The sequence below is a fragment of the Oncorhynchus clarkii genome, chromosome 1, assembly GCF_045791955.1.
Source record: "Oncorhynchus clarkii lewisi isolate Uvic-CL-2024 chromosome 1, UVic_Ocla_1.0, whole genome shotgun sequence".
Classification (NCBI taxonomy): Eukaryota; Metazoa; Chordata; class Actinopteri; order Salmoniformes; family Salmonidae; genus Oncorhynchus; species Oncorhynchus clarkii.
In genome coordinates, this window is record NC_092147.1 from 14,782,302 (window position 1) to 14,804,446 (window position 22,145).

The 22,145-nt window shown below is 42.7% G+C and overlaps 1 protein-coding gene across 1 annotated transcript in view; it reads right to left on the minus strand.

The window, feature by feature from the left end:
* Positions 1–22,145, minus strand: part of LOC139367930 (adenomatous polyposis coli protein 2-like) — a 43,381-nt gene that overhangs the window by 9,963 nt on the left and 11,273 nt on the right. The window contains exons 2-8 of the mRNA XM_071106366.1: positions 9,852–10,013; positions 8,016–8,106; positions 7,549–7,840; positions 7,235–7,343; positions 6,206–6,319; positions 5,852–5,938; positions 2,561–2,647 (exon numbers count right to left, since the gene is read on the minus strand). Of these exons, the coding sequence (XP_070962467.1) occupies positions 2,561–2,647; positions 5,852–5,938; positions 6,206–6,319; positions 7,235–7,343; positions 7,549–7,840; positions 8,016–8,106; positions 9,852–9,992 (921 nt within the window). The 5' untranslated portion in view covers positions 9,993–10,013. The remainder of the gene's footprint in view (positions 1–2,560; positions 2,648–5,851; positions 5,939–6,205; positions 6,320–7,234; positions 7,344–7,548; positions 7,841–8,015; positions 8,107–9,851; positions 10,014–22,145) is intronic.

Consider the following 22,145-nt stretch of genomic DNA (forward strand, 5'->3'; position numbering starts at 1 on the left):
ATTTATTTTTAACGTTACAGAAATCGCACACTATTCAATATGCTGAGACGGCGCTCAGTTCCAAGCTACATTTCTACGTAATGTTGGAGTCAACAGAAACACAGATTTAAGCATAAATATTCCCTTACCTTCGATGGTCTTCGTTCAGAATGTTCTGTAAGGCTTCATACTTACCCAATACATCGTTTGGTTTCAAGTCTTGCGTCTTTGTATTAGCTACTGTTAATAACATCAGCTGAAATGCACCCAAAACGTCCTCTGGTCCGGAAAAGTTGCGCATCAAAACTTCAAAATTACATATTATATGTCGACTAAACAGGTCAAACTAAGTGCAGAAGCAAGCTTTATGATGTTTTAGACATGCAAAACAAACTTCAATTCAATCGGCCATCGTCTGCCCTTCTCTTGAGTGCTGGAACAAAGGAATGGCTGGGACCAATTCGCGCCCTAACGCACAGCCTATTCTCTCGTGGCACGCACTAATTTCACTCCCATAGGGTCAATTCTCGAGGGATTTGAACGATTCAAAGCTCTACTGAAAGAGGACATCTAGCGGAAGAGATAGAAAGTCTCATAGCTGGTTGGGAAGGGTGGGGGCCATGACGTCAAAGTTGCTCCAACTTTCATGGCCACAAAAACTAGTTTGGAAGAATGCCTGCCCTGTGAGTTCTGCTATACTTACAGACATAATTCCAACGGTTTTAGAATCTTTAGAGTGTTTTCTATCCAATAATAATTTTTATTTGCATATATTAGCAATTTTTGACAGATTTTTTTTTCAGTTTACTAGGGGTACCCAATCTCTCCAAAGGGGGCATATGTCTGCCATATCCTTAACAGGTTTTAAGTTTAAGTTTCCCATGTATCTGGTTAAGTTGTGACTAATGAAGTAGCTTGTTATGATGTGGCCAATGGGAGAGTTGACCTGGTTAACAGGAGGCCTGGGTTGAATACAAGAGAGAGGGGGACGTTGAAAAAAGAGAGAGGAGAGACGTTATCAGTGTTGGTGAAGAAAATCGACTAAAGAAGACTTTAAGGAGAGACCAAAGACATACCTACAGAGTTTTGAAGGGAAATACTGATTTTATTTTTTCCAAGAGAGTATTATTATATTGTTAAGAAAGACCTATTGGAGACTGGAGCTGCCTTCACATTGTGGATACATTCAACATCCTCAAGGCTAGCCTAGCATCTTGCAAGGTCTGGAGAGAATTACTTGTGGACGATCGGCGAATTATGGTTTCCACGGGATATCGGTTGCTGCTACGGAGTACAGGCTGCATTGAAAACTGTGTTTGCGTTGGATCTTGTGAGGACACCTCACCTGCACCAAACTGCTATACGGTGCTGAGGAAATATCTACGAGTAGTCAGTAACTGTTAGGACCAACGCTAGAGTAGAGAAACAGGTATGGTGAGTCAAACATTTAATTAGGAACAGACATGAAACAAGACAGGAACAGAGTCAGCACACGGGTATACAAGGATATATGACAATCAATGCTGAAGCGGGGAACAGAGCGGGGGAACAGATAGATAAAGGGGAGGTAATGACAGAGGTGATTGAGTCCAGGTGAGTCCAATAATCGCTGATGCGCGTGACGGAGGAAGGCAGGTGGCCGTAATGATGGTGGCAGGAGTGCGTAATGCTGGGGAGCCTGGCGCCCTCGAGCACCAGGGGGAAAGAGCGGGAGCAGGCGTGACAGTACCCCCGACGAACCGGCAGAGGTGTGAGAGCCTGGCGAGCCGGCTGAGGCATAGGAGTCTGACGATCCGGCTGAGGCATGAAGGCCTGTTAATCCCGCTGAGGTGTGGGAGTCAGATGAACCGTCGGAGGCGTAGCAGCCTGACGAGACGGCTGGGCGTAAAAACCTGACGATCTGGCTGAGGCTTGACGTGGGATGGCCGCCATCCGAGCCAACCGGGGCAAAAAACCTCTCGAGCCAGCTAGGGCGTGACAGCCTGACGAGCTGGCTTAGGCACCCCCGGTTCTATCGGTGGCGGCCCCCGGACCCGACGTCACCACCAACCGGAAAGCCAGCACTCCCCGATGCTTCGTTTGTAAAGCTCTTTTTACATCAGCCGATGTCACAAAGTGCTGTACAGAAACCCAGCCTAAAACCCCAAACAGCAAGCAATGCAAATGTAGAAGCACCGGTGGCTAGGAACAACTCCCTAGAAAGGTCAGAACCTAGGAAGAAACCTACAATTTTTAATTTTATCTGAAGTTATTACCCTAGTTTGTAATCACCCTGGCGAGTTTACAATAGGGATTCTTATGTTCTTCTCACCTAATATCCCATCTCGTTCAGAAATCTAAGTAAGGTAATATTGTAAGAGTCAAATTCAAGCCTGGTGAGAGGGTTACATATGTAAAACCATCGAAATACCCCGTCGGAAAATGGTGGTTGAATATTATCATAAGCATGTAAGATCTACTTTCACTACACATGGCTCGATGGGATCTGATTATTGTCCACACACAAATAGTCATGTAAAAAATGCAGAGCCACTAATGCAAACTCCATTCATTATTACTAAAGATGTGATGATGGCCTTACTTTGCTTCCATCTCCTTGTGCATCCAGAGCAGAAGCAGTCAACGCATGTTCAGTTTCGGGAATAGGCTGCTTTTCACAGCTTGAGATCTGCAAAGAAAGAGAGGGATCGTAAATGACATGGTTTCAAATTTCTCATTTTGTAGCATTAAAGTCAATTGCAGGCGGTTTGCTTTGAACTTTCTATTAGGGCTGGGAATTGCCTCACAATACGATATTATCACAATACATCGCTGCTGATACGGTATGTATTGAGATTATCACGATTCTACTGTATATGTATTGCGATTCTATACTGTGATTCTATTGCAATTTCCTCAGCATATTGCTCACTATATGTCGGCTGCAGAGAGACGAGAGAGCATGAGAAAAATGTTGATCAGTCATGGAAATAAAAGTGCTGAAAAAACTTAAATAGAAGATGAGAAAAACAAAAGAAGAACAGGATGAAAAATACCAGAGTTTTGTGGAGTTACAGCCGACCAGCGCTAGCTAATACTACCTAGATAAAAATTATAATAAATATATATATACAGTACCAGTCAAAAGTTACTCATTCCAGAGTTTTTCTTCATTTTTACTATTTTCTACATTGTAGAATAACAGTGAAGACATCACAGAGAGAATGCCAAGAGTGTGCAAAGCTGTCATCAAGGCAAAGGGTGGCTATTTCTAAGAATCTAAAATATATTTTTTATTTGTTTAACACTTTTTTTGGTTACTACATGATTCCATATGTGTTATTTCATAATTTTGATGTCTTCACTATTATTCTACAATGTAGAAAATAGCAAAAAAAAACAAACAACTGCAATGACTAGGTGTGTCCAAACCTTTGACTGTGCTTCTACACCTGCATTGCTTGCTGTTTGGGGTTTTAGGCTGGGTTTCTGTACAGCACTTTGAGATAGCAGCTGATGTACTGTATATATTACAAAAATTGTTCAAAATCAATACTTGGAGTCAAAGTACTGATATAATATCATCCAAAACAAATCAAGACTGACCTTCAAGTTCCCTTGAAAAAATGTATTTTGTTATTAATTTCAGTCTAAATTACAATCTTTTATTTAAAATAGAATAGATTATCTAAAATAGACTAATATCTTTGTAGATAAATTATATTCTATAATTATATTCAATACTGAATGTACACAATTGGAGTTGGTTAAGTTTATTGGGTTTAACAAACTTATTTTGAAATAATTACATCTGAATAGAAAGATTATGAACATCTAATTTCAAATAATGTTTGTTATTATCCCATTAAAATGATTGTGCAAATATAATTATACCTGATAAATGGGCCAGAATAAATAACATTAGTAGATAATAGGAAAAAAATAAATGACCTAAATTTGCTGTCCAAACATAAAACAAGTATTTAGTAGTCAGCATCAGTATCTCCTGAAGTGAACACCAGAGTGAAATGTTATTGTCAGTAGACAACTAACCGATATCAATACATTTAATTTCACCTTCTGCATCTTAATATTGGCCGTGCAGACAGACATTCATGTCTTTTCTCATAAGGTATGAGTTGCACACTCCCAGCACACTCCATTTGGATTCAACAAACCGATTGGCTGCATTACAAATCTTCAGAGAGTCATCCATCAACTCTTTCATTCCCCCAGTCGATCACCATGGTAACCAGACTTGTGCCTGATCACACCGAAGACAAGCTTTCAGACAAAGGGGAAGGGCTATTAGACAGATGCTAGTCTGAATAGCTCCACCATGTTGTAAGTAATAAAGTGTGATCTCGCCGATAACAAGATAAACATGCTAAATGTGTCTGTGTTTTGATGGATTGAATCTGCCGTGGATTTCACCCCTTTAATTGTCGTAGCCACGCAGTTCAAATAAATAATCAAACGCTTACAATGGATTGCATAGGAACCTGCTGTGTGATGCAAGATGGTTGACAATAGCCCAGAAAAACATGGAACAATGTGTCTATTGTTGTCCCTTTTAATTCACATTCTTCCTGCATCCTGGTACTAGAGAACTCATTGCTATTCTCCTACAGAGCCCCAGAGGATAGATACACAGACACCTAAACGGGCCGGTCTGAGACCCACTCAACCGAAACACCCACTCCTGCTGTGCCAAGCTTGCAGTGCCCAATCAACACTATACTCTTTGGGAGGAGCTACCAATTGGAGCCAAGCTAAAGAGGGGCAAAGCCTGTGTTCTGCATAGCGGCACGGCACCGATAGAGAGCAAGGTAAGTGGGATGGAGAGAGAGATAGTGGGGCGATGTAGGGCGATAGAGAAAGCGAGAGAGAGAGAGATACGGAGGGGTACAGAGAGAGACGGAGGGGGATGGAGAGAGAGAGAGAAGTAGATTAACTGTATATTACAGGATAACACAACATTCCACAATCTACAGTATTATAAACTTAGCAAAAAAAGAAACGTCCCTTTTTCAGGACCCTGTCTTTCAAAGATAATTCGTAAAAAATCAAATAACTTCACAGATCTTCATTGTAAAGAGTTTAAACACTGTTTCCCATGCTTGTTCAATGAACCATAAACAATTAATGAACATGCACCTGTGGAACGGTCGTTAAGACACTAACAGCTTACAGACGGTAGGCAATTAAGGTCACAGTTATGAAAACTTAGGACACTAAAGAGGCCTTTCTACTGACTTTGAAAAACACCAAAAGAAAGATGCCCAGGGTCCCTGCTCATCTGCGAGAACATGCTGCAAGGAGGCACTTACAGGCTCTAACCAATAGTGCAAAAAAAAAAGGAAAGTGAACAATAGGTATGTAAAGAAATAAAAACAACAGTAAAAAAACAGTGAAAAATAACAGTAGCGTGGCTATATACAGAAAATAATCCTTGTCATCTTTCATTTTTACAGTACAAAATCATTTTGTGAAAACAGAACACAGGATTATCTGTCACTGTCACTTGCTTGTCTCAATCTCTGAATACAGTATGTTCACACGCAGACTAATAATTTGATATTAAACTGAGTATGGCAGTAAGCCAAGTATGGCATTAGTCATGTAAAAACCTTACTCTGCTTATCTTAAATCGGCGTTAGGTCATAATCGAAGTAAGCATACGTCGATTAAAACACCTGGTTTTATGAGCGATCTTTCATGTAAAACTTCTTAATCATACTTACTGTGTTGTATTTGATCTGCACATGTGCCAGCAAGAGCAGCGCGAGCTTACTTATTTTGCGCGACTGAAGTGGGTTCGGGAAAAACTGAAAATATATATCTAGAAATAGTTTTCAAATACAAACTTTATATGTCCGAACTGTGTTCTCACCTCACACAGGCTCTTCTCCTGGGTGCCTCTGGACTCCTGGGCCTCCTGTAGTTCTTTCTCCAGCTGTTCCAGACGAGCCACACGGATCTGTGAGGGGAGACAGAGAGAGAGTCTTTAGTCGCCACAGTCATTTTGTGGCACGACAAACATTGTCCAAACATTGTACAACAACCTCTGAGAGCAGTTTTAATTTCTTGGTTTTTCATGTAAAATGTGTGTGTTGCATCCAAAACATGTTTCAGAAAGAAGTTCCACACGCAATAATGTAAGTGAAGATATTGAGAACAGTTGCCAAATGTTACTGTGTGTGTTGCCATGACAGAGACAGACATGGCAGAGAGTGCCTCTCCTTACCTGTGTCCTCTGGACCATTTCATCGCTGGTTCCGAAGCGTTCCTCCATGACAGAACGCAACTGCTGTGCCTCGAACTCCAGCTGCTGGTGAATGAGGTCAATCTGTATGGAGAACTGTTAAGATAAGGAAAAAGAGATTTGTTTCCGCACAACACAAGCCTCCATTTTGGGGCATTCTGAAACAAAATGTACGCTAGCTTCTCTGCCAAAGAGTTTAACCAAAGATTTAACCCAAGATAGACCAGAGCCTGTTGTTTCCAATGGGACCAAATGAATCATAGTGGGCAGAACCAAGCATGAGCTAGAGAGATCCTACTGGTGCAATCTAGCATTTATTTGCATATTTCTGTTATGGAACGACCTACTCTGTGAAGTGCGCGTGTGCAATAACTGAATTCGCCCTTGCACTCCTTCTAAACAACAACAAAAAATGTGAAACTTTGGCAAAGGGTAAAGTCTTTAAGAAGCAGTCCACTCTGTTTGTTACAGATTATAGTTTTGGAAAGAGAACTGTATGGAGACCAAATGCTTCATTGACGAAAAAATCTGCAGAATGTCGGCCAAAATCCATCACGCTCCATCTTCTCACACTGCCAGCCGCTGGGCTTCCTCTCATCACCATATTTGGTAGTGAGTGAAAACACCAAGTGGATGCTTCACATTTATACATCTTGTGAAATATCTGGCTCATTGTTCTACTTGATGGTTTAACTCTCGCCTGTGCGCCTGTTAAAACAATAATGAGTTGATTTCATGACAACGAACATGCAAGAAAGCAATGAGCAATAAGACATGTTGTGTCTGTCTATGAAATAATAAAGTCATGCTCTACTCATACTCTAAACTGTTTCCAAGAGTCATTTTCAAACAACAAGCACAAAATGAAATACGAGGGGGCGACAGTTTACATTTCCTGCAACTGAGTGCTGAGTACAAGTATACGTTGTACTGTATGTTATGGTCCACTGTGTCTGAGCACTGTGCAGGAGAGACTATTCTGGAGACTCAGTGGTGTTAAAGTGCTCTCACCGTGTCGATGCGTGGCAGTTGGTTCAGCCGCTGAGACAGTCCCTGGAGCTGGCTGTAGTACCAGTGACGCTCCCGCCCCTCCTTGTCTATCTCACTTAGCAACATCGTTCTGGAACACACCCAGCTACATTTAACACTTTGACTACCATCCCCCACAACATCACTCGGGATTCCTAGTACCTCACTTTTTTGTTGTTGTTGAAGGGACTACTGATTTATAGTGAATTATTATTTTTAAGGTATTATTTTAAAGATGTTTGATTTAGTATTACTAGTAATACATACATCTGATTGAACTATGGTAAAGTGCTAACCTCTCTTTGTAGAGGTCTTCCAGATGCTGGGCCGTGATGCGTCTGTCTCCCAGCATGGCTTTGGTCAGGGCTCCAGAGTTCACAGCCGTGCCCTCCCCAGACAGAGAGGAGCTCTGGCGGGATGAAGGCCGCAGGGGGCTCCTGGCTCTGGAGGAGGAGGGAGGCAAGCAGGCCAGACAATCGTCCATGTCACCCGACTGAGCTGCCAGACTGGCTAGATTGTCTGGGAGAACGCGCATGTTTTGCGGCTGGTACTTCAGCTCATAGTAGTTGGTCAAGTCCATGTGCAACTCTGAGAGAGAAATTTCATTAATATTTGGAAAATTAAATATGATTTTATTTTCTAAAAATGAATGATTGGAATAGCTGATATTGAATTAATTAATGAGTTCTGTACAATATCAGTCTAAACAGACATTAAATAGTGGTAAAATAGACAGAAAAGCACAGGGTGAAGGCACACATACCTTTGAGCTGGTCCAGCACATCAGTCCTCCCGGAAGAGGCCAAAGTGCCAGCCTCCAGCTCCAGTTTGCTTTGCAGCCCCTTCAGAACCCCCTAGGGAAGAGAAAGCAATTCACTATCTGTGTCCAACCAGAATCCCAGTCAAATTAAATTGTTGTGGCCACAGTGAATCCAAAAATGAGTCACAACCTGTTGGAATTACAATGTCCTTCTAGAGATGAAAAAAGCAAAGCAACTACTGTATGCCTCCTATTCCTGTCCTTTCTTTTTCCTCAGTAGGCCGCCTGAAATCACAGCCAAGTCAATGTAAAATCCAAGCCTTTTCCTCAAATCAATATTCTCCAAGGGGTTGTTTTGAGGATTGGAAGGTTAGGTCTATTTGCCACCAGTGTCTGGCTTTGTGAGCTCCCTACAGAGCGTCCTGGTTGTCTGCTGATAGCTCAAGTTTCCCTCAGGAATATAAAGGCTTTAGCTGAGGATAATCCAGCTGTGTGCCAGAGGAGTGATAGGGTGTACCAGCATGACCTGGGGATGGCACCTACAAATCTTAAAATGGTGACCTATCCAGACTATTATATGATTGATGTTGCTGGCTGGAATGGAGAAATTGTTTTGGTATGTTTTGTTGTTCACTTCGTCAATTCAGATTGAAATAATTTGTTATGAAAGAAGGACGAGTGGGAAGTTTTCAATAACCAGATTATGAAAAATGTTTTGACCTTTCTGCTCATGCCTCAGAATCAGGTAACCAGTGTTTCAGTGGTAGTCCACAGTACACAGCATTTTGGCTAAAGCCACACTAAAGCACATTGGGAACCCTGATTCCACCCCTCTTGGGATGGTCACAAATTCTGCCAGTAATCCAAACTCCCCACAAACTGGGATTCTGGCAACGTTTAATGCTCGCCTGGCACAAAACTATGACCTAGGCTATAATATCACCACAGACCCTGACACAGATATCCTATTATGATGCATGTCTATAAAAGCCAAACGTTTTGTTGACAAACAGACAGATACCTAACAGTAAACCCTAATTGCACATGGTGTGACAGGGAGGAGTGTACATAAATTTGAAGCAGGTTTAGCCACAGAGAAAAAAATGACTATATCAAAGAAGAAATATCCTGTCAGACAAGCTAGGATTTCAAGCAGCAAAATAATCAATAATGAGAAAATGTCTTAGCGGGCTATGTGGTCTATTGGTTTCCTTCTTCCTCTGCAGCTTGTCTCAACCCTGGTGGTATCATTACTGTAACGAGGACAACTGGTTAGATCAGTGCAGAAAGAGGAATGATTTTAAGGGTAGCTCAGTGCCTTGTCTATCCAGGCCAGGAATTCTAGCCATGAAGCATTAGTGTCTTCAGTCACTCAGGATAGAAACCGGGTCTCTAGCGAAGGAGTTACATTAAGTCTACAGCATCCTTCAGAATTGGGGATGAACTCTATCCATCTGAGGCAGAACTGAGTGTATTTTGAATGGGGAAATGTCCTATCTCCATCTAAATCATACTATTAGCCATGGCTTGACAAAATGGATGAAATGTAGGCATAGAGAAAATCCCAAATGAAAAATGTGTCCTTTTAAAAAACAAATGACAATTGCTGCCATTATTATGAGCTATCATCAAAGCAACATATTCTCATCTGTCTTCATATTTAAAAACATCTTAAGTCCAGATACATCGAAATAACAAACAACAAATGAAGAGGTCAAGGAAATCTGGAAATGGTTGAAAATCCACCTTTCTAACCAATCATCAAATCAACAGCCCAATGTTAGCCTCCTATTCTTATTTCTCCCTTAGCCCTGGGGTCGTCCCTCTAACCTCTCTCACCTTCATGTCGGTGGTCTCGTTCTCCAGCTTGGACAGGTGGTTGGAGTTGTCCTCCAGCTCTCTCCGCAGATGGGAATTCTCCTGGCGGAGAGCTTCCACCTGGTAGACCAGCTGGTCATAGGAAGCCGTGGAGTTTGCCATCTTCAGACAATGTTGTGGTTTCTGCAGGGCAGAAGAACAAGTGGGGCCGGAGCTTAATGAGCGTTGGAGATGAGTTTCATGGCTAACTCCAGCACATTATGCATTGCTTATTATAATTCCATTGTGTCTTTGTAGCAACAGTTATAGGAAAACAGGCAGTTTATTTCCTAATACAGTGCATTCGGGAAGTATTCAGACTGTTTACACATTTTGTTAAATTACAGCCTTATTCTAAAATGGTCATCATCAATCTACACACAATACCCCATAATGACAAAGCAAAAACAGATTTTAATGTTGTTGTTGTTGTTTTTGTTGTTTTTTTAAAACAAATATAGCATTTCCATAAGTATTCAGACCCCCAGAAATTACAGCCTTGAGTTCTTCTTGGGTATGAAGCTACAAGCTTGACACACCTGTATTTGGGGAGTTTCTCCCATTCTTCTCTGCAGATCCTCTCAAGGTCTGTCAGGTTGGATGGGGAGCATCGCTGCACAGCTATTTTCAGGTCTCTCCAGAGATGTTAGATCGGGGTTCAAGTCCGGGCTCTGGCTGGGCCACTCAAGGCCCAGCCACTCAAGGCCCAAGTCACTTATGTATGTTTGTAATAGTGTGTTATATGTGAAAATGTGATCATATTATAAATGGTATTTTAATGTTTAAGGACTATTGGAAGATTAGTCCAAATGGGGACTAAAAGAGATCCAAATGAAATAAAATAAAAATCAAGGACATTCAGAGACTTGTCCTGAAGCCACTCCTGCGTTGTCTTGGCTGTATGCTTAGGGTTGTTGTCCTGTTGGAAGGTGAACCTTCGACCCTGTCTGAGGTCCTGAGTGCCCTGGAGCAGGTTTTTTTCACTCGATCCTGACTAATCTCCCAGTCCCTATATACAAAATAGTTCACCCATCTAAAAACAATACCCCATAATGACAAAGTGAAAACATGTTTCTATAATTTTTTTCACATTTAGTGAAAATAAAATAAATAAATATCTGCAATAGTGTTCACACCCCTGAGTCAATACTTTGTAGAAACACATTTGGCAGTGCTTACAGCTGTGAGTCTTTCTAGGTAAGACTCTAAGAACTTTCCACTCATGGATTGTGCAACATCATACTTTTCAAAATTATTCAAGCAAATTTTGCCCATTATTCTTTTATAAATTCTTCAAGCTCTGTCAAATTTGTCAAAACTCACATTCTCAAACACATAGATCCCCTGAACGCAGCTCATTCTCCAGATCCCAATCACCTGAATTCTGATCACCTGTTCACACACCGGTATGTCATTATCACACACAATTTGGTTCAGTTCGTTGCCCCCCATTACTGTGAGGTATTGTTTGTTTTGTGACACACTTCTATTTGGAGCGCTGTTTTTTCCCGTGATTTTCTCCTCCCGTGTATGTTAGTTTTTGCCTGCCTCACTAACGAAGCCTTTTGCCTATTCCCTGCCTGTACCTCAGCCTATCAGATTTCCTGTTATCAACCTATTGCCTGATCTCCCAGATAACGTTTCTAGCCTTTCCCTGCCTGTACTGTTGCCTTTTTGGAACCCTGTGTATGACCTTCCTGCCCCTGGACCCAGCTACCTGCGTCCACCTGTGGTCCTTCACAAATAAACACCTGCTGTGCGCTGCGCATGAAACCAGCCCTCTGTCTCCCATCATGTTCATTACAGCTAGAAAACCATTTTCAGGTCTTGCCATAGATTATCAAGTAGATTTACGTAAAAACTGTAACTCGGCCACTCAGGAACATTAACTGTTTTCTTGGTAAGCAACTCCAGTGTAGATTTGGTGTTTTAGTTGTTGTCCTGCATCTCACAGTGTCTGGTGGAAAGTAGACTGAATTTTATTTTACACATTTTTTTTAAAATTTTACGTTTATTTAACCAGGTAGGCCAGTTGAAAACAAGTTCTCATTTACAACTGCGACCTGGTCAAGATAAAGCAAAGCAGTGCGACACAAACAACAACACATAATTTCACATGGAATAAACAAACGTACAGTCAATAACACAATAGAAAAAAGTCTATATACAGTGTGTGCAAATGGCGTGAGGAGGTCGGGCAATAAATAGGCCATAGTAGCGAAGTAATTACAATTTAGCAAATTAACACGGGAGTGATAGATGTGCAGATGATGATGTGCAAGTAGAAATGCTGGTGTGCAAAATAGCAAAAAAGTAAATAAAAACAATATGGGGATGAGGTAGGTAGATTGGATGGGCTATTTACAGATGGGCTGTGTACAGATGCAGCGATTGGTAAGCTGCTCAGATAGCGGATGCTTAAAGTTAGTGAGGGAAATATAAGTCTCCAACTTCAGCAATTTTTGCAATTCGTTCCAGTCATTGGCAGAACTGGAAGGAAAGGTGGCCAAAGGAGGAGTTGGGGATGACCAGTGAGAAATACCTGCTGGAGCGCGTGCTACGGGTGGGTGTTGTTATGGTGACCAGTGAGCTGAGATAAGGCGGAGCTTTACCTAGCAAAGACTTATAGATGACCTGGAGCCAGTGGGTCTGGCGACGAATATGTAGCGAGGGCCATCCACCGAGAGAATACAGGTCGCAGTGGTGGGTGGTATATGGGACTTAGGTGACAAAACGGATGGCACTGTGATAGACTGCATCCAGTTTGCTGAGTAGAGTGTTGGAGGCTATTTTGTAAATTACATCGCCAAAGTCAAGGAACGGTAGGATAGTCAGTTTTACAACAGTATGTTTGGCAGCATGAGTGAAGGAGGCTTTGTTTGCGAAATAGGAAGCCGATTCTAGATTTAATTTTGGATTGGAGATGTTTAATTTGAGTCTGGAATGAGAGTTTATAGTCTAGCCAGACACCTAGGTATTTGTAGTTGTCCACATATTCTAAGTCAGAACCATCCAGAGTAGTGATGTTAGTTGGGCGGGCGGGTGTGAGCAGCAATCGGTTGAAAAGCATGCATTTAATTTTTACAAGCGTTTAAGAGCAGTTGGAGGCCACGGAATGAGTGTTGTATGGCATTGAAGCTAGTTTGGAGGTTTGTTAACACTGTCTAAAAAGGGCCAGATGTATACAGAATGGTGTCGTCTGCGTAGAGGTGGATCAGGAAATCACCAAGAGCGACATCGTTGATATATACAGAGAAAAGAGTCGGACCGAGAATTGAACCCTGTGGTACCCCCATAGAGACTGCCAGAGGTCCGGACAACAAGCCCTCCGATTTGACACACTGAACTCTATCTGAGAAGTAGTTGGTGAACCAGGTGAGGCAGTCATTTTAGAAACTAATGCTGTTGAGTCTGTCGATAAGAATACGGTGATACGAAAGAACGGTTGAACAGACTGGTAATAGGGGTTGCAACAATGGCGTGGATAGTTTTAAAAATAGAGGGTCCAGATAGTCTAGCCCAGCTGATTTGTACGGGTCCAGGTTTTGCAGCTCTTTCAGAACATCTGCTATCTGGATTTGGTTGGAGAAGCTGTGGAGGCTGTGGCAAGTAACTGCGGGGGGTGCAGAGCTGTTGGCCGGGGTTGGGGTAGCCAGGAGGAAAGCATGGCCAGCCGTAGAGAAATGCTTGTTGAAATTCTAGATTATCGTGGATTTATCGGTGGTGACAGGGTTTCCTAGCCTCAGTGCAGTGGGCAGCTGGGAGGAGGTGCTCTTATTCTCCATGTACTTTACAGTGTCCTAGAACGTTTTGGAGTTAGAGCTACAGGATGTACATTTCTGTTTGAAAAAGCTAGCCTTTGCTTTCCTAACTGACTGCGTCTATTGGTTCCTGACTTCCCTGAACAGTTGCATATCGCGGGGACTATTCGATGCTAGTGCAATCTGCCACAGGATGTTTTTGTGCTGGTCGAGGGTAGTCAGGTCTGGAGTGACCCAAGGGCTATATCTGTTCTTAGTTCTACAAAAGGGGCATGCTTATTTAAGATGGTGAGGATATTACTTTTAAAGAACGACCAGACATCCTCTACTGACTGGATGAGGTCAATATCCTTCCAGGTCGATTAGAAAGGCCTGCTCGCAGAAGTGTTTTAGGGAGCATTTGACAGTGATGAGGGATGGTCGTTTGACCGCGGATCCATAGTGGATGCAGGCAATGAGGCAGTGATCGCTGAGATCCTGATTGAAAACAGCAGAGGTGTATTTGGAGGGCAAGTTGGTCAGGATAATATCTATGAGGGTGCCCATGTTTATGGATTTGGGGTTGTACCTGGTGGGTTCCTTGATAATTTGTGTGAGATTAAGGGCATATAGCTTAGATTGTAGGACTTAAAATTAGAAGCTTGAGCTGTTTGGGCATAGACCTGGAAAGTATGACATAACTTTGCAGGCTATCTTTACAGTAGATTGCAAAGCCTCCCCTTTCGGCAGTTCTATCTTGACGGAAAATGTTGTAGTTGGGGATGGAAATCTCAGAATGTTTGGTGGCCTTCCTAAGCCAGGATTCAGACGCGGCAAGGACATCAGGGTTGGCGGAGTGTGCTAAAGCAGTGAGTAAAACAAACTTAGGGAGGAGGCTTCTAATGTTAACGTGCATGAAACCAAGGCTTTTACAGTTACAGAAGTCAACAAACGAGAACGCCTGGGGACATGCATGGCCTCTGATAACCTCCACATCACCCGAGGAACAGAGGAAGAGTAGGATGAGGGTACGGCTAAAGCAAAACTGGTCGTCTAGTGCGTTGGGGACAGAGAATAAAAGGAGCAGATTTCTAGGCGTGGTAGGATAGATTCAGGGCATAGACCTGGAAAGTATGACATAACTTTGCAGGCTATCTTTACAGTAGATTGCAAAGCCTCCCCTTTCGGCAGTTCTATCTTGACGGAAAATGTTGTAGTTGGGGATGGAAATCTCAGAATGTTTGGTGGCCTTCCTAAGCCAGGATTCAGACACGGCAAGGACATCAGGGTTGGCGGAATGTGCTAAAGCAGTGAGTAAAACAAACTTAGGGAGGAGGCTTCTAATGTTAACGTGCATGAAACCAAGGCTTTTACAGTTACAGAAGTCAACAAATGAGAACGCCTGGGGACATGCATGGCCTCTGATAACCTCCACATCACCCGAGGAACAGAGGAGGAGTAGGATGAGGGTACGGCTAAAGGCTATCAAAACTGGTCGTCTAGTGCGTTGGGGACAGAGAATAAAAGGAGCAGATTTCTAGGCGTGGTAGGATAGATTCAGGGCATAATGTACAGACAGAGGTATGGTTGGGTGCGGGTACAGTGGAGGTAAACCTAGGCATTGAGTGACGATAAGAGAGGTTGCATCTCTGGATGCACTAGTTATGCTGGGTGAGGTCACTGCATGTGTGGGAGGTGGGACAAAGGAGGTATCTGAGGCATGTTGAGTGGGACTAGGGGCTCCGCAGTGAACCAAAACAATGATAACAATCCTAAACAACAGTATACAAGGCATTTTTGACATTAGTGAGAGTCATAAAGCGAGGCATAAAGCAATCACAGGTGGGAGAGCTAGCTAAGACAACAACGGGTAAGACAACAACAGCAACCGGTAAAATGGCGATGATTGGGCAGAGAGGGTCAGTTAACTACACACGGTCTGAGTTCGAGGCTGGGGCCGACAGATAAACAAAATAAACAAAATGGAGTACCATGATTAATGAACAGTCCAGCAGGCATCAGCTATGTAGCCAAGTGATCATAGGGTCCAGCAATAGATGAAACAGGGAAGCCGCTAGGTAGTCGTTACTACGCTAGCAAGCGAGAGACACGGCGTTCAAAAAAAGTTAGCAGGCCGGGGCTAGTAGAAGCGTCTGCTCTGATGTCCGGCAAAGGCCGGTTGGGGGCACAATGGATGGAATTATGTCGGCAGACAAGTCGTGATGGAGCGGCGGGGCTCCGTCTCGACAAAGGGTCCAGGCCAGTTGGCAAAAGAGGTATTGTAGCTGGAGTAATTTTGTTTGCTAGCCAGGAGATGTGCCTGGCTCGCGGCTAACTGATGCTAGCTTCGAGACAAGGGCGTTAGCCACTATAGCCACTCGGTAGCAGCTAGCTAGCAGCAATGATCTGATGCAAAGGTCCAGAGCTTATGGCAGGAATCCGGTGATGTGATGGATTCTAGTCGTGTTAGTGAAGAGTTCGGGAGGCATCAGCTATGTAGCCGACTTATTATAGGGTCCACTGAGCAGGCCGGGAGATGGGCCTGGCTCAAGGCTAGCTTCGGGCTGGGCCACTCGGTGGCAACTAGCTAGCTGCGATGATCTGGAGTAATGGTCCAGGACTTACGGCAGGAATCCGGTGTTGTAGTGGAGAAAAACTGTCTGGCAGACTGGCAGGCTGGCAAGTATTATCCAGGCTAAAAGCGGCTGGTGTCTGTGCTAAAGGTAAAGGCCACTAGCAGTGGCTAACAATGACTAAATAGCTAGTAGCTAATTAGCTGGTTAGCTTCTGATGGATAGCTCCTGATGGAGGTTCTGGCTATAAGGTCTAAAAATAGCAGATCCGTATCACATTGGGTGAGGCGGGTTGCCGGATGGTATATTTAATTTAAAAAATGGAAAAAGAGATTGAAAATATATTGAATTATATCCAAAAAGACGAATCAAAGTCATCATTGGCCTCATGGTGAAATCCCTGAACGGTTCCCTTCCTCTCCGGCAACTGGGTTAGGAAGGGCGCCTGTATCTTTGTAGTGACTGGGTGTATTGATACAAAATCCAAAGTGTAATTAATAACTTCACCATGCTCAAAGGGATTACTCAATGCCTGCTTTTTAAAATGTGTACCCATCTACCAATAGGTGTCCTTCTTTGTGAGGCATTGGAATACCTCCCTGGTATTTGTGGTTGAATCTGTGTTTGAAATTCACTGCTCGACTGAGGGACCTTACAGATAATTGTGTTGGATACAGAGATGAGGTAGTCATTCAAAAAGAATGTTAAGCACTATTATTGCACACAGAGTGAGTCTATGCAAATTATAGGACTTGTTAAACACATTTTTATTTCTGAACTTATTTAGGCTTGCCATAACAAAGGGGTTGAATACTTATTGACTCAAGACATTTCAGTTTTTAGTTTTTAATACATTTTTAATACACAAATTTGGAAAAACATAATTCCACTTTGACGTCATTGAATATTTTCAATTCAGGCTGTAACACAACAAAATGTGGAAAAAGTCAAGGGGTGTGAATACTTTCTAAATGCACTGTATAAACAACATACATAGAAAGAGCAATGCTTGGGGCTCTTCCATACATATAAACAACGGCCACATCTCTCCTCTCTGCAATGTATGGTTGGTAGCAGATGGTACACAGAGAAACGTATCATCTGTCAAATCAAGTTTAGCTCTGTTTTGATCAATGTTTGCGCTTGGCCGAGCCTGTATTCACTCTGTGTGTGGCCATTCAATATGCTACAAAACACACAGACACAGGACTGAAAGGCAGCAAGCGTTATCCCGTTTTCAAGCCTCATGACATGGTAACACAGATGCTCTGTGTTTTGTTTAAGCATCTTGTTAATCTGGTTAAGAAACTGTTATTGGTACAGATATTGGATGTTATTATGGTATAAGATTTTTTATTTAACTAGGCAAGTCAGTTAAGAACAAATTCTTATTTACACTGACAGCCTACTCCGGCCAAAACCAGACAACGCTGGGCCATTTGTGCACCGCCCAATGGGACTCCCAATCACAGCCAGATGTGATACAGCCTGGATTCGAACCAGGTACTATAGTGACACCTCTTGCACTGAGATGCAGTGCCTTAGACCGCTGTGGCACCCGGGAGCCTTGCTGGTTACATCAGTTGAATACCAAACCATATCAAATTGACATTACAGCATACTTATTATAGTTACTCATGATTTTAAAACCTCTGTGCCCATCAATTATGTATGCATCAAATTCATAGATTTTGTCTGGGCTATGTTCTTTGATGATTTGGACCTCTTTTTACAACATCAGAAATGCTGTCAGTGAGGGAATACAGCGCAGCCATTTTGATAAATGACTGTGTGCAGGGAGCCATTGCTGCTTTGCTAATGAGATTTCAAGGATTTGAAAGTGTATCATAAATATATGACGCATGCAAAAAATCAAATATGACTCACTTCTGGTGGCTTTAATGAAATTATATAGAAACAAATCAAATTCACCCACTAGTCACCTTGACATCAATGAAAACAAATGAAGCCAGTACGCATTTGTGCATAATGCCTGAAGCAGTCAATCACTCTGCGTTTTATGGAGACTCAGACGACAGTGACAGGTGTGCATTATTAACGCCATCCTGCTCTTCATGACTGGTGATAACAGCACCTGCGACAGTGATTCTCCTGGGCCTGTAATTTCACACATCATTTTCAAGCATAAAGCTTGCATGGCAAGTAGTTTGAAAATGTAAACATAGTTGGCTTTTCAGAGAGAGCAAGCGCAACCGTCTGCCCTACTATTGTTCTGAAGGATCATGCCAGCCCACCTATTCCCTAATTACCCTCTGGACATGCCCCCTCTCCTGCCAACTTTGTTTGGTTAGCATGTTTGTTATACTTTTACATTTCTCCTTAGTTATGGCACTTTGTCTTCTATGTTAATGTGTTGTATCTACCTCTCAGTGGAGGCTACTGAGGGGAGGACGGCTCAAAATAATGTCTGGAATGTATTTTGATACCATTCCCCTGATTCCGCTCCAGCCACTACCACAAGCCCATACCTTGTATCACAAACTAACCTACCTGCTTTAGAAGCCATCAAATCTCCATCCTACTTCTTGTGTCCTTGTGCTGGGCTTAATTGTTAGTTAATAAATACCCTGAACTGGAAACCTTGTCTCCAACAATGATGCACCATAGTGGCAACATCACTCCTTACCTAGCCTCCTTATACAGTCCACCCTAGTCATTTTCTTTAATTATGGAATTACAATGATTGCTATTTTTAACAAAGAAATTAAAGTTAACGCAGCATTCATTTTTGTAAATATTATCTGGAGAATTTGTTTAACAATTACTCCTATGAATACATACTCTTATTCAATGGATTTTGATGACACATAATTTCATTTGAACAGACGTTCATTCCTGCACAGTGTAGCCATCTGAATTGCTAAAGGACCTCGGCCAGTGATTTCCTCCCTGCAGCGGCAGTGTTGATGAGGGGGGAGGTGTTTTCCAGACATGAGAGGTATTTCTGCACACACCAGCACAATTCAGGCCACTTCTATATTACTGGGGAGGGCATCTACGCCTTTGGCAGGTCACAAAGGTCAGGCTATGGACCACTGCTTTCAGGCAGGCAGGCAATGTCAGTGCGGAAAACCCTCCCCTGGAATAGCGTTGCATTTCATTACCGCGTGTCTGTCACCACTTAGGGAACTCACAGTGGAACAAAATAGAGATCAGGCTGATGTAGTATTGTACATGTTTAAATGTTTTATATTTAAGCAATAAGGCCCGAGGGGGTTGTGGTATATGGCCAAGCTTCACCGTAGGGATGGTGCAAGGTTTCCTCCAGACGTGACACTTGGCATTCAGGCCATCTGGTTTCTTATGGTCTGAGGTTCCTTTAGGAGCCTTTTGACAAACTTCAAGCGGTCTGTCATGAGCCTTTACTGAGGAGTGGCTTCCGTCTGGCCACTCTACCATAAACCCAGAGGGTTGGAGCAATGAGAGAGGTGGTATTTTTCCTACTTTTTTCCATCAGTGAGTCACATTTCTTTACACATTTATCTGTATCCACATATAGAGATAAGCAAGGCAATATGTACTGAAAATAGGCAGGTGTAAGATAATATATGCATCCGGCCTGCACAAAGCAGCCTCAGCACGTCTAGCTAATGGCTGTGGACATATGGAGAGACATCATTGCCCATGCCTTGAACACACCACTCTCTTTATAATTTCTAAGTGGGAGACATGAAACACATTTATTATTCTGCTGGACAGCTTTGAAGGCAGTGTGGCAGTGTGTTACTGAAGGCCAGCCACTGATAGTGAGTAGAGACTGAGAGGGGGCGTGCTGAATGGTGGTCCTAAGGGAATTCAATACAGTCGGTTGATTTTGCCCATTAGGTTTCTTCCATCAAAGCAATATATTCATGAGCTGGCTTGCGGGCCAATGTTATCGCGACCTTCTTCCGTCTTAATTGCCCCGGTGGCAAAAGCATTAATTGCAGTGACATTTGTCAGGTGATGTCTATTTCTCTGGCGTTTTACCCCTCCCTTTCTCTTTCTTCCCCCCAACATGGCTCTTTATGTTGTGTCCTATTTGCTGCTGGTGGGGCCGCAATGCATGCTGGATAATCTGGAGGAGGAAATCGTCCCCAAGAGGAATATAATTCAGACGGAGCCGTGCGAGTGTTAGCGAGCCTGCCAATGGTGTGCTACAGTTCGAGACAGTTTCTATGGCAACGCTCAGAAAATGTGGTAAAAGAGAGGATGAGATGAATAAAGGCGAACTAAGCAGAAGGGGTATTAGGAGGGTAGAGGTAATTGATGTCATAGAGCAAAACAACGCCATATAATTTACTCTGTCCTGCAACCATGTTGGACATCACACCCCTGCTGTATGTGGTTAAGTGGGCATCTCATATAGTGTAAGGCTATTGATACCAGCTAAACGAATGCTACTGACATGATGTGCTGCCTACTTCACAACTGGTCTGTGCAGTTTCCATTCAGAACCGCAATCTGACATTAAATGACTGTTTATTTTGATCAGTGAGTGACTAATATACGCAGTAGCCAGAGCTTACACAAACCATGACCTGGAAGAAGTCAGCCTTCAGCTGACACTACCATCTCACCTACTGTGAGTAACACAGTACACGCCAACTCTCTATGGAGCAGTGTGGCAAGATGAACCCGAATGGACTTATGGCCAGTTTAGGACTTTGTAATAACCATGTTCAGACAATCTAAACAAACAAAGCGTAAAACCAAGCCTCATTCCACGCCTATAAGGTCAGGCTGAACATCAACCATGCTAGAGCATAGATGCCCCACAGCAGCAGTGGGCTAGGGCCGAGCAGTGCTGTGATTAGCTAGTAAGCTCTGTACAGCCAGCCGGCTCTTTCTATCTCCAGTCATGAAAACACAATAGGAGCCAAAGTTCTGAGCCACATCCAGTGGATGCAACTGCCGCTTGTGTAGCCAGCGAAACAAGTCAGGTGAAACAGAGGCTAATCAAGAGCACTTTCTCCTGATGGACGATGACTTAAACGCTGCGTGGACATAAATGGGGATCTGAGTTTGAAAGAACAAGCAGACTTGGTTTCTGAGTATTGCCTGTTGTGGTTAAGCAGTCAAGGGCTCAAGTCCAGGGGTCCATGAGTGTTAGTCGGAGCCAAACAGGCTGTTTGTTGCCTCTCCCATCTTGTTTTTCCTAATTATGGTAATTTGTTTAAGTAATTAGCTACTAATAGCAGGTTTGTTGTCTGTCAATGGAAGCTTGTACAAAATAATTCATTCCCTAGTCGAATCCGTAAAAACATTCTTACCACAACTTAAACTGTAGTAACAATATTGTTATTAGTAATGATTAATAAAAACTCGTAATTATTTATAATACAAATAGGCTACTACTATTTTCTATCATTACTGAACTTCTGCATGTATTTCAGTCTTAAAAAAGATTAGTAGTAGATTTGCATTATCATGATTATCATAGCTATAGGTTTACTTTTATTACGCTATCACTGTTATTATTACATTTTTTACAGTGTGAGTCATCGATACAGTAAACGAAGGCCATGAATGTGAGCCGGAACAAAGAACAGGAGTAGCATACATAGTAGGATTCTCCCCCAACCAACACGCCCGCCCACCACTGCTGCATTTCTTCCTACATCACCCTGTCACTCCAAGACTGTCTGGTTACCACGACAACGGCACCTGCCAGTGAAGATGTCGAGCCTGAGAATCTCTCTCCTCAACCAGGCTGTCTTGTCCTTGTGCACAATTGAATAGAATCAATCTTATCATACTGTAGGTGTAGGTTAAGAATCAACATGGCTCTTACAGTAGGGCAGTACCATGGGCGTGTTCAAGGGGTTGATGTATGTCTAAACCGCTATTAAGTATTTTGCAAGTATAAAATGCAATAGAATAATAGCCATAGGCTACGAATTAACAATGAGGCCTTGCTCAGGTTGTTGGAACCTACCTATTATTATGGTCAATTTGGTCCA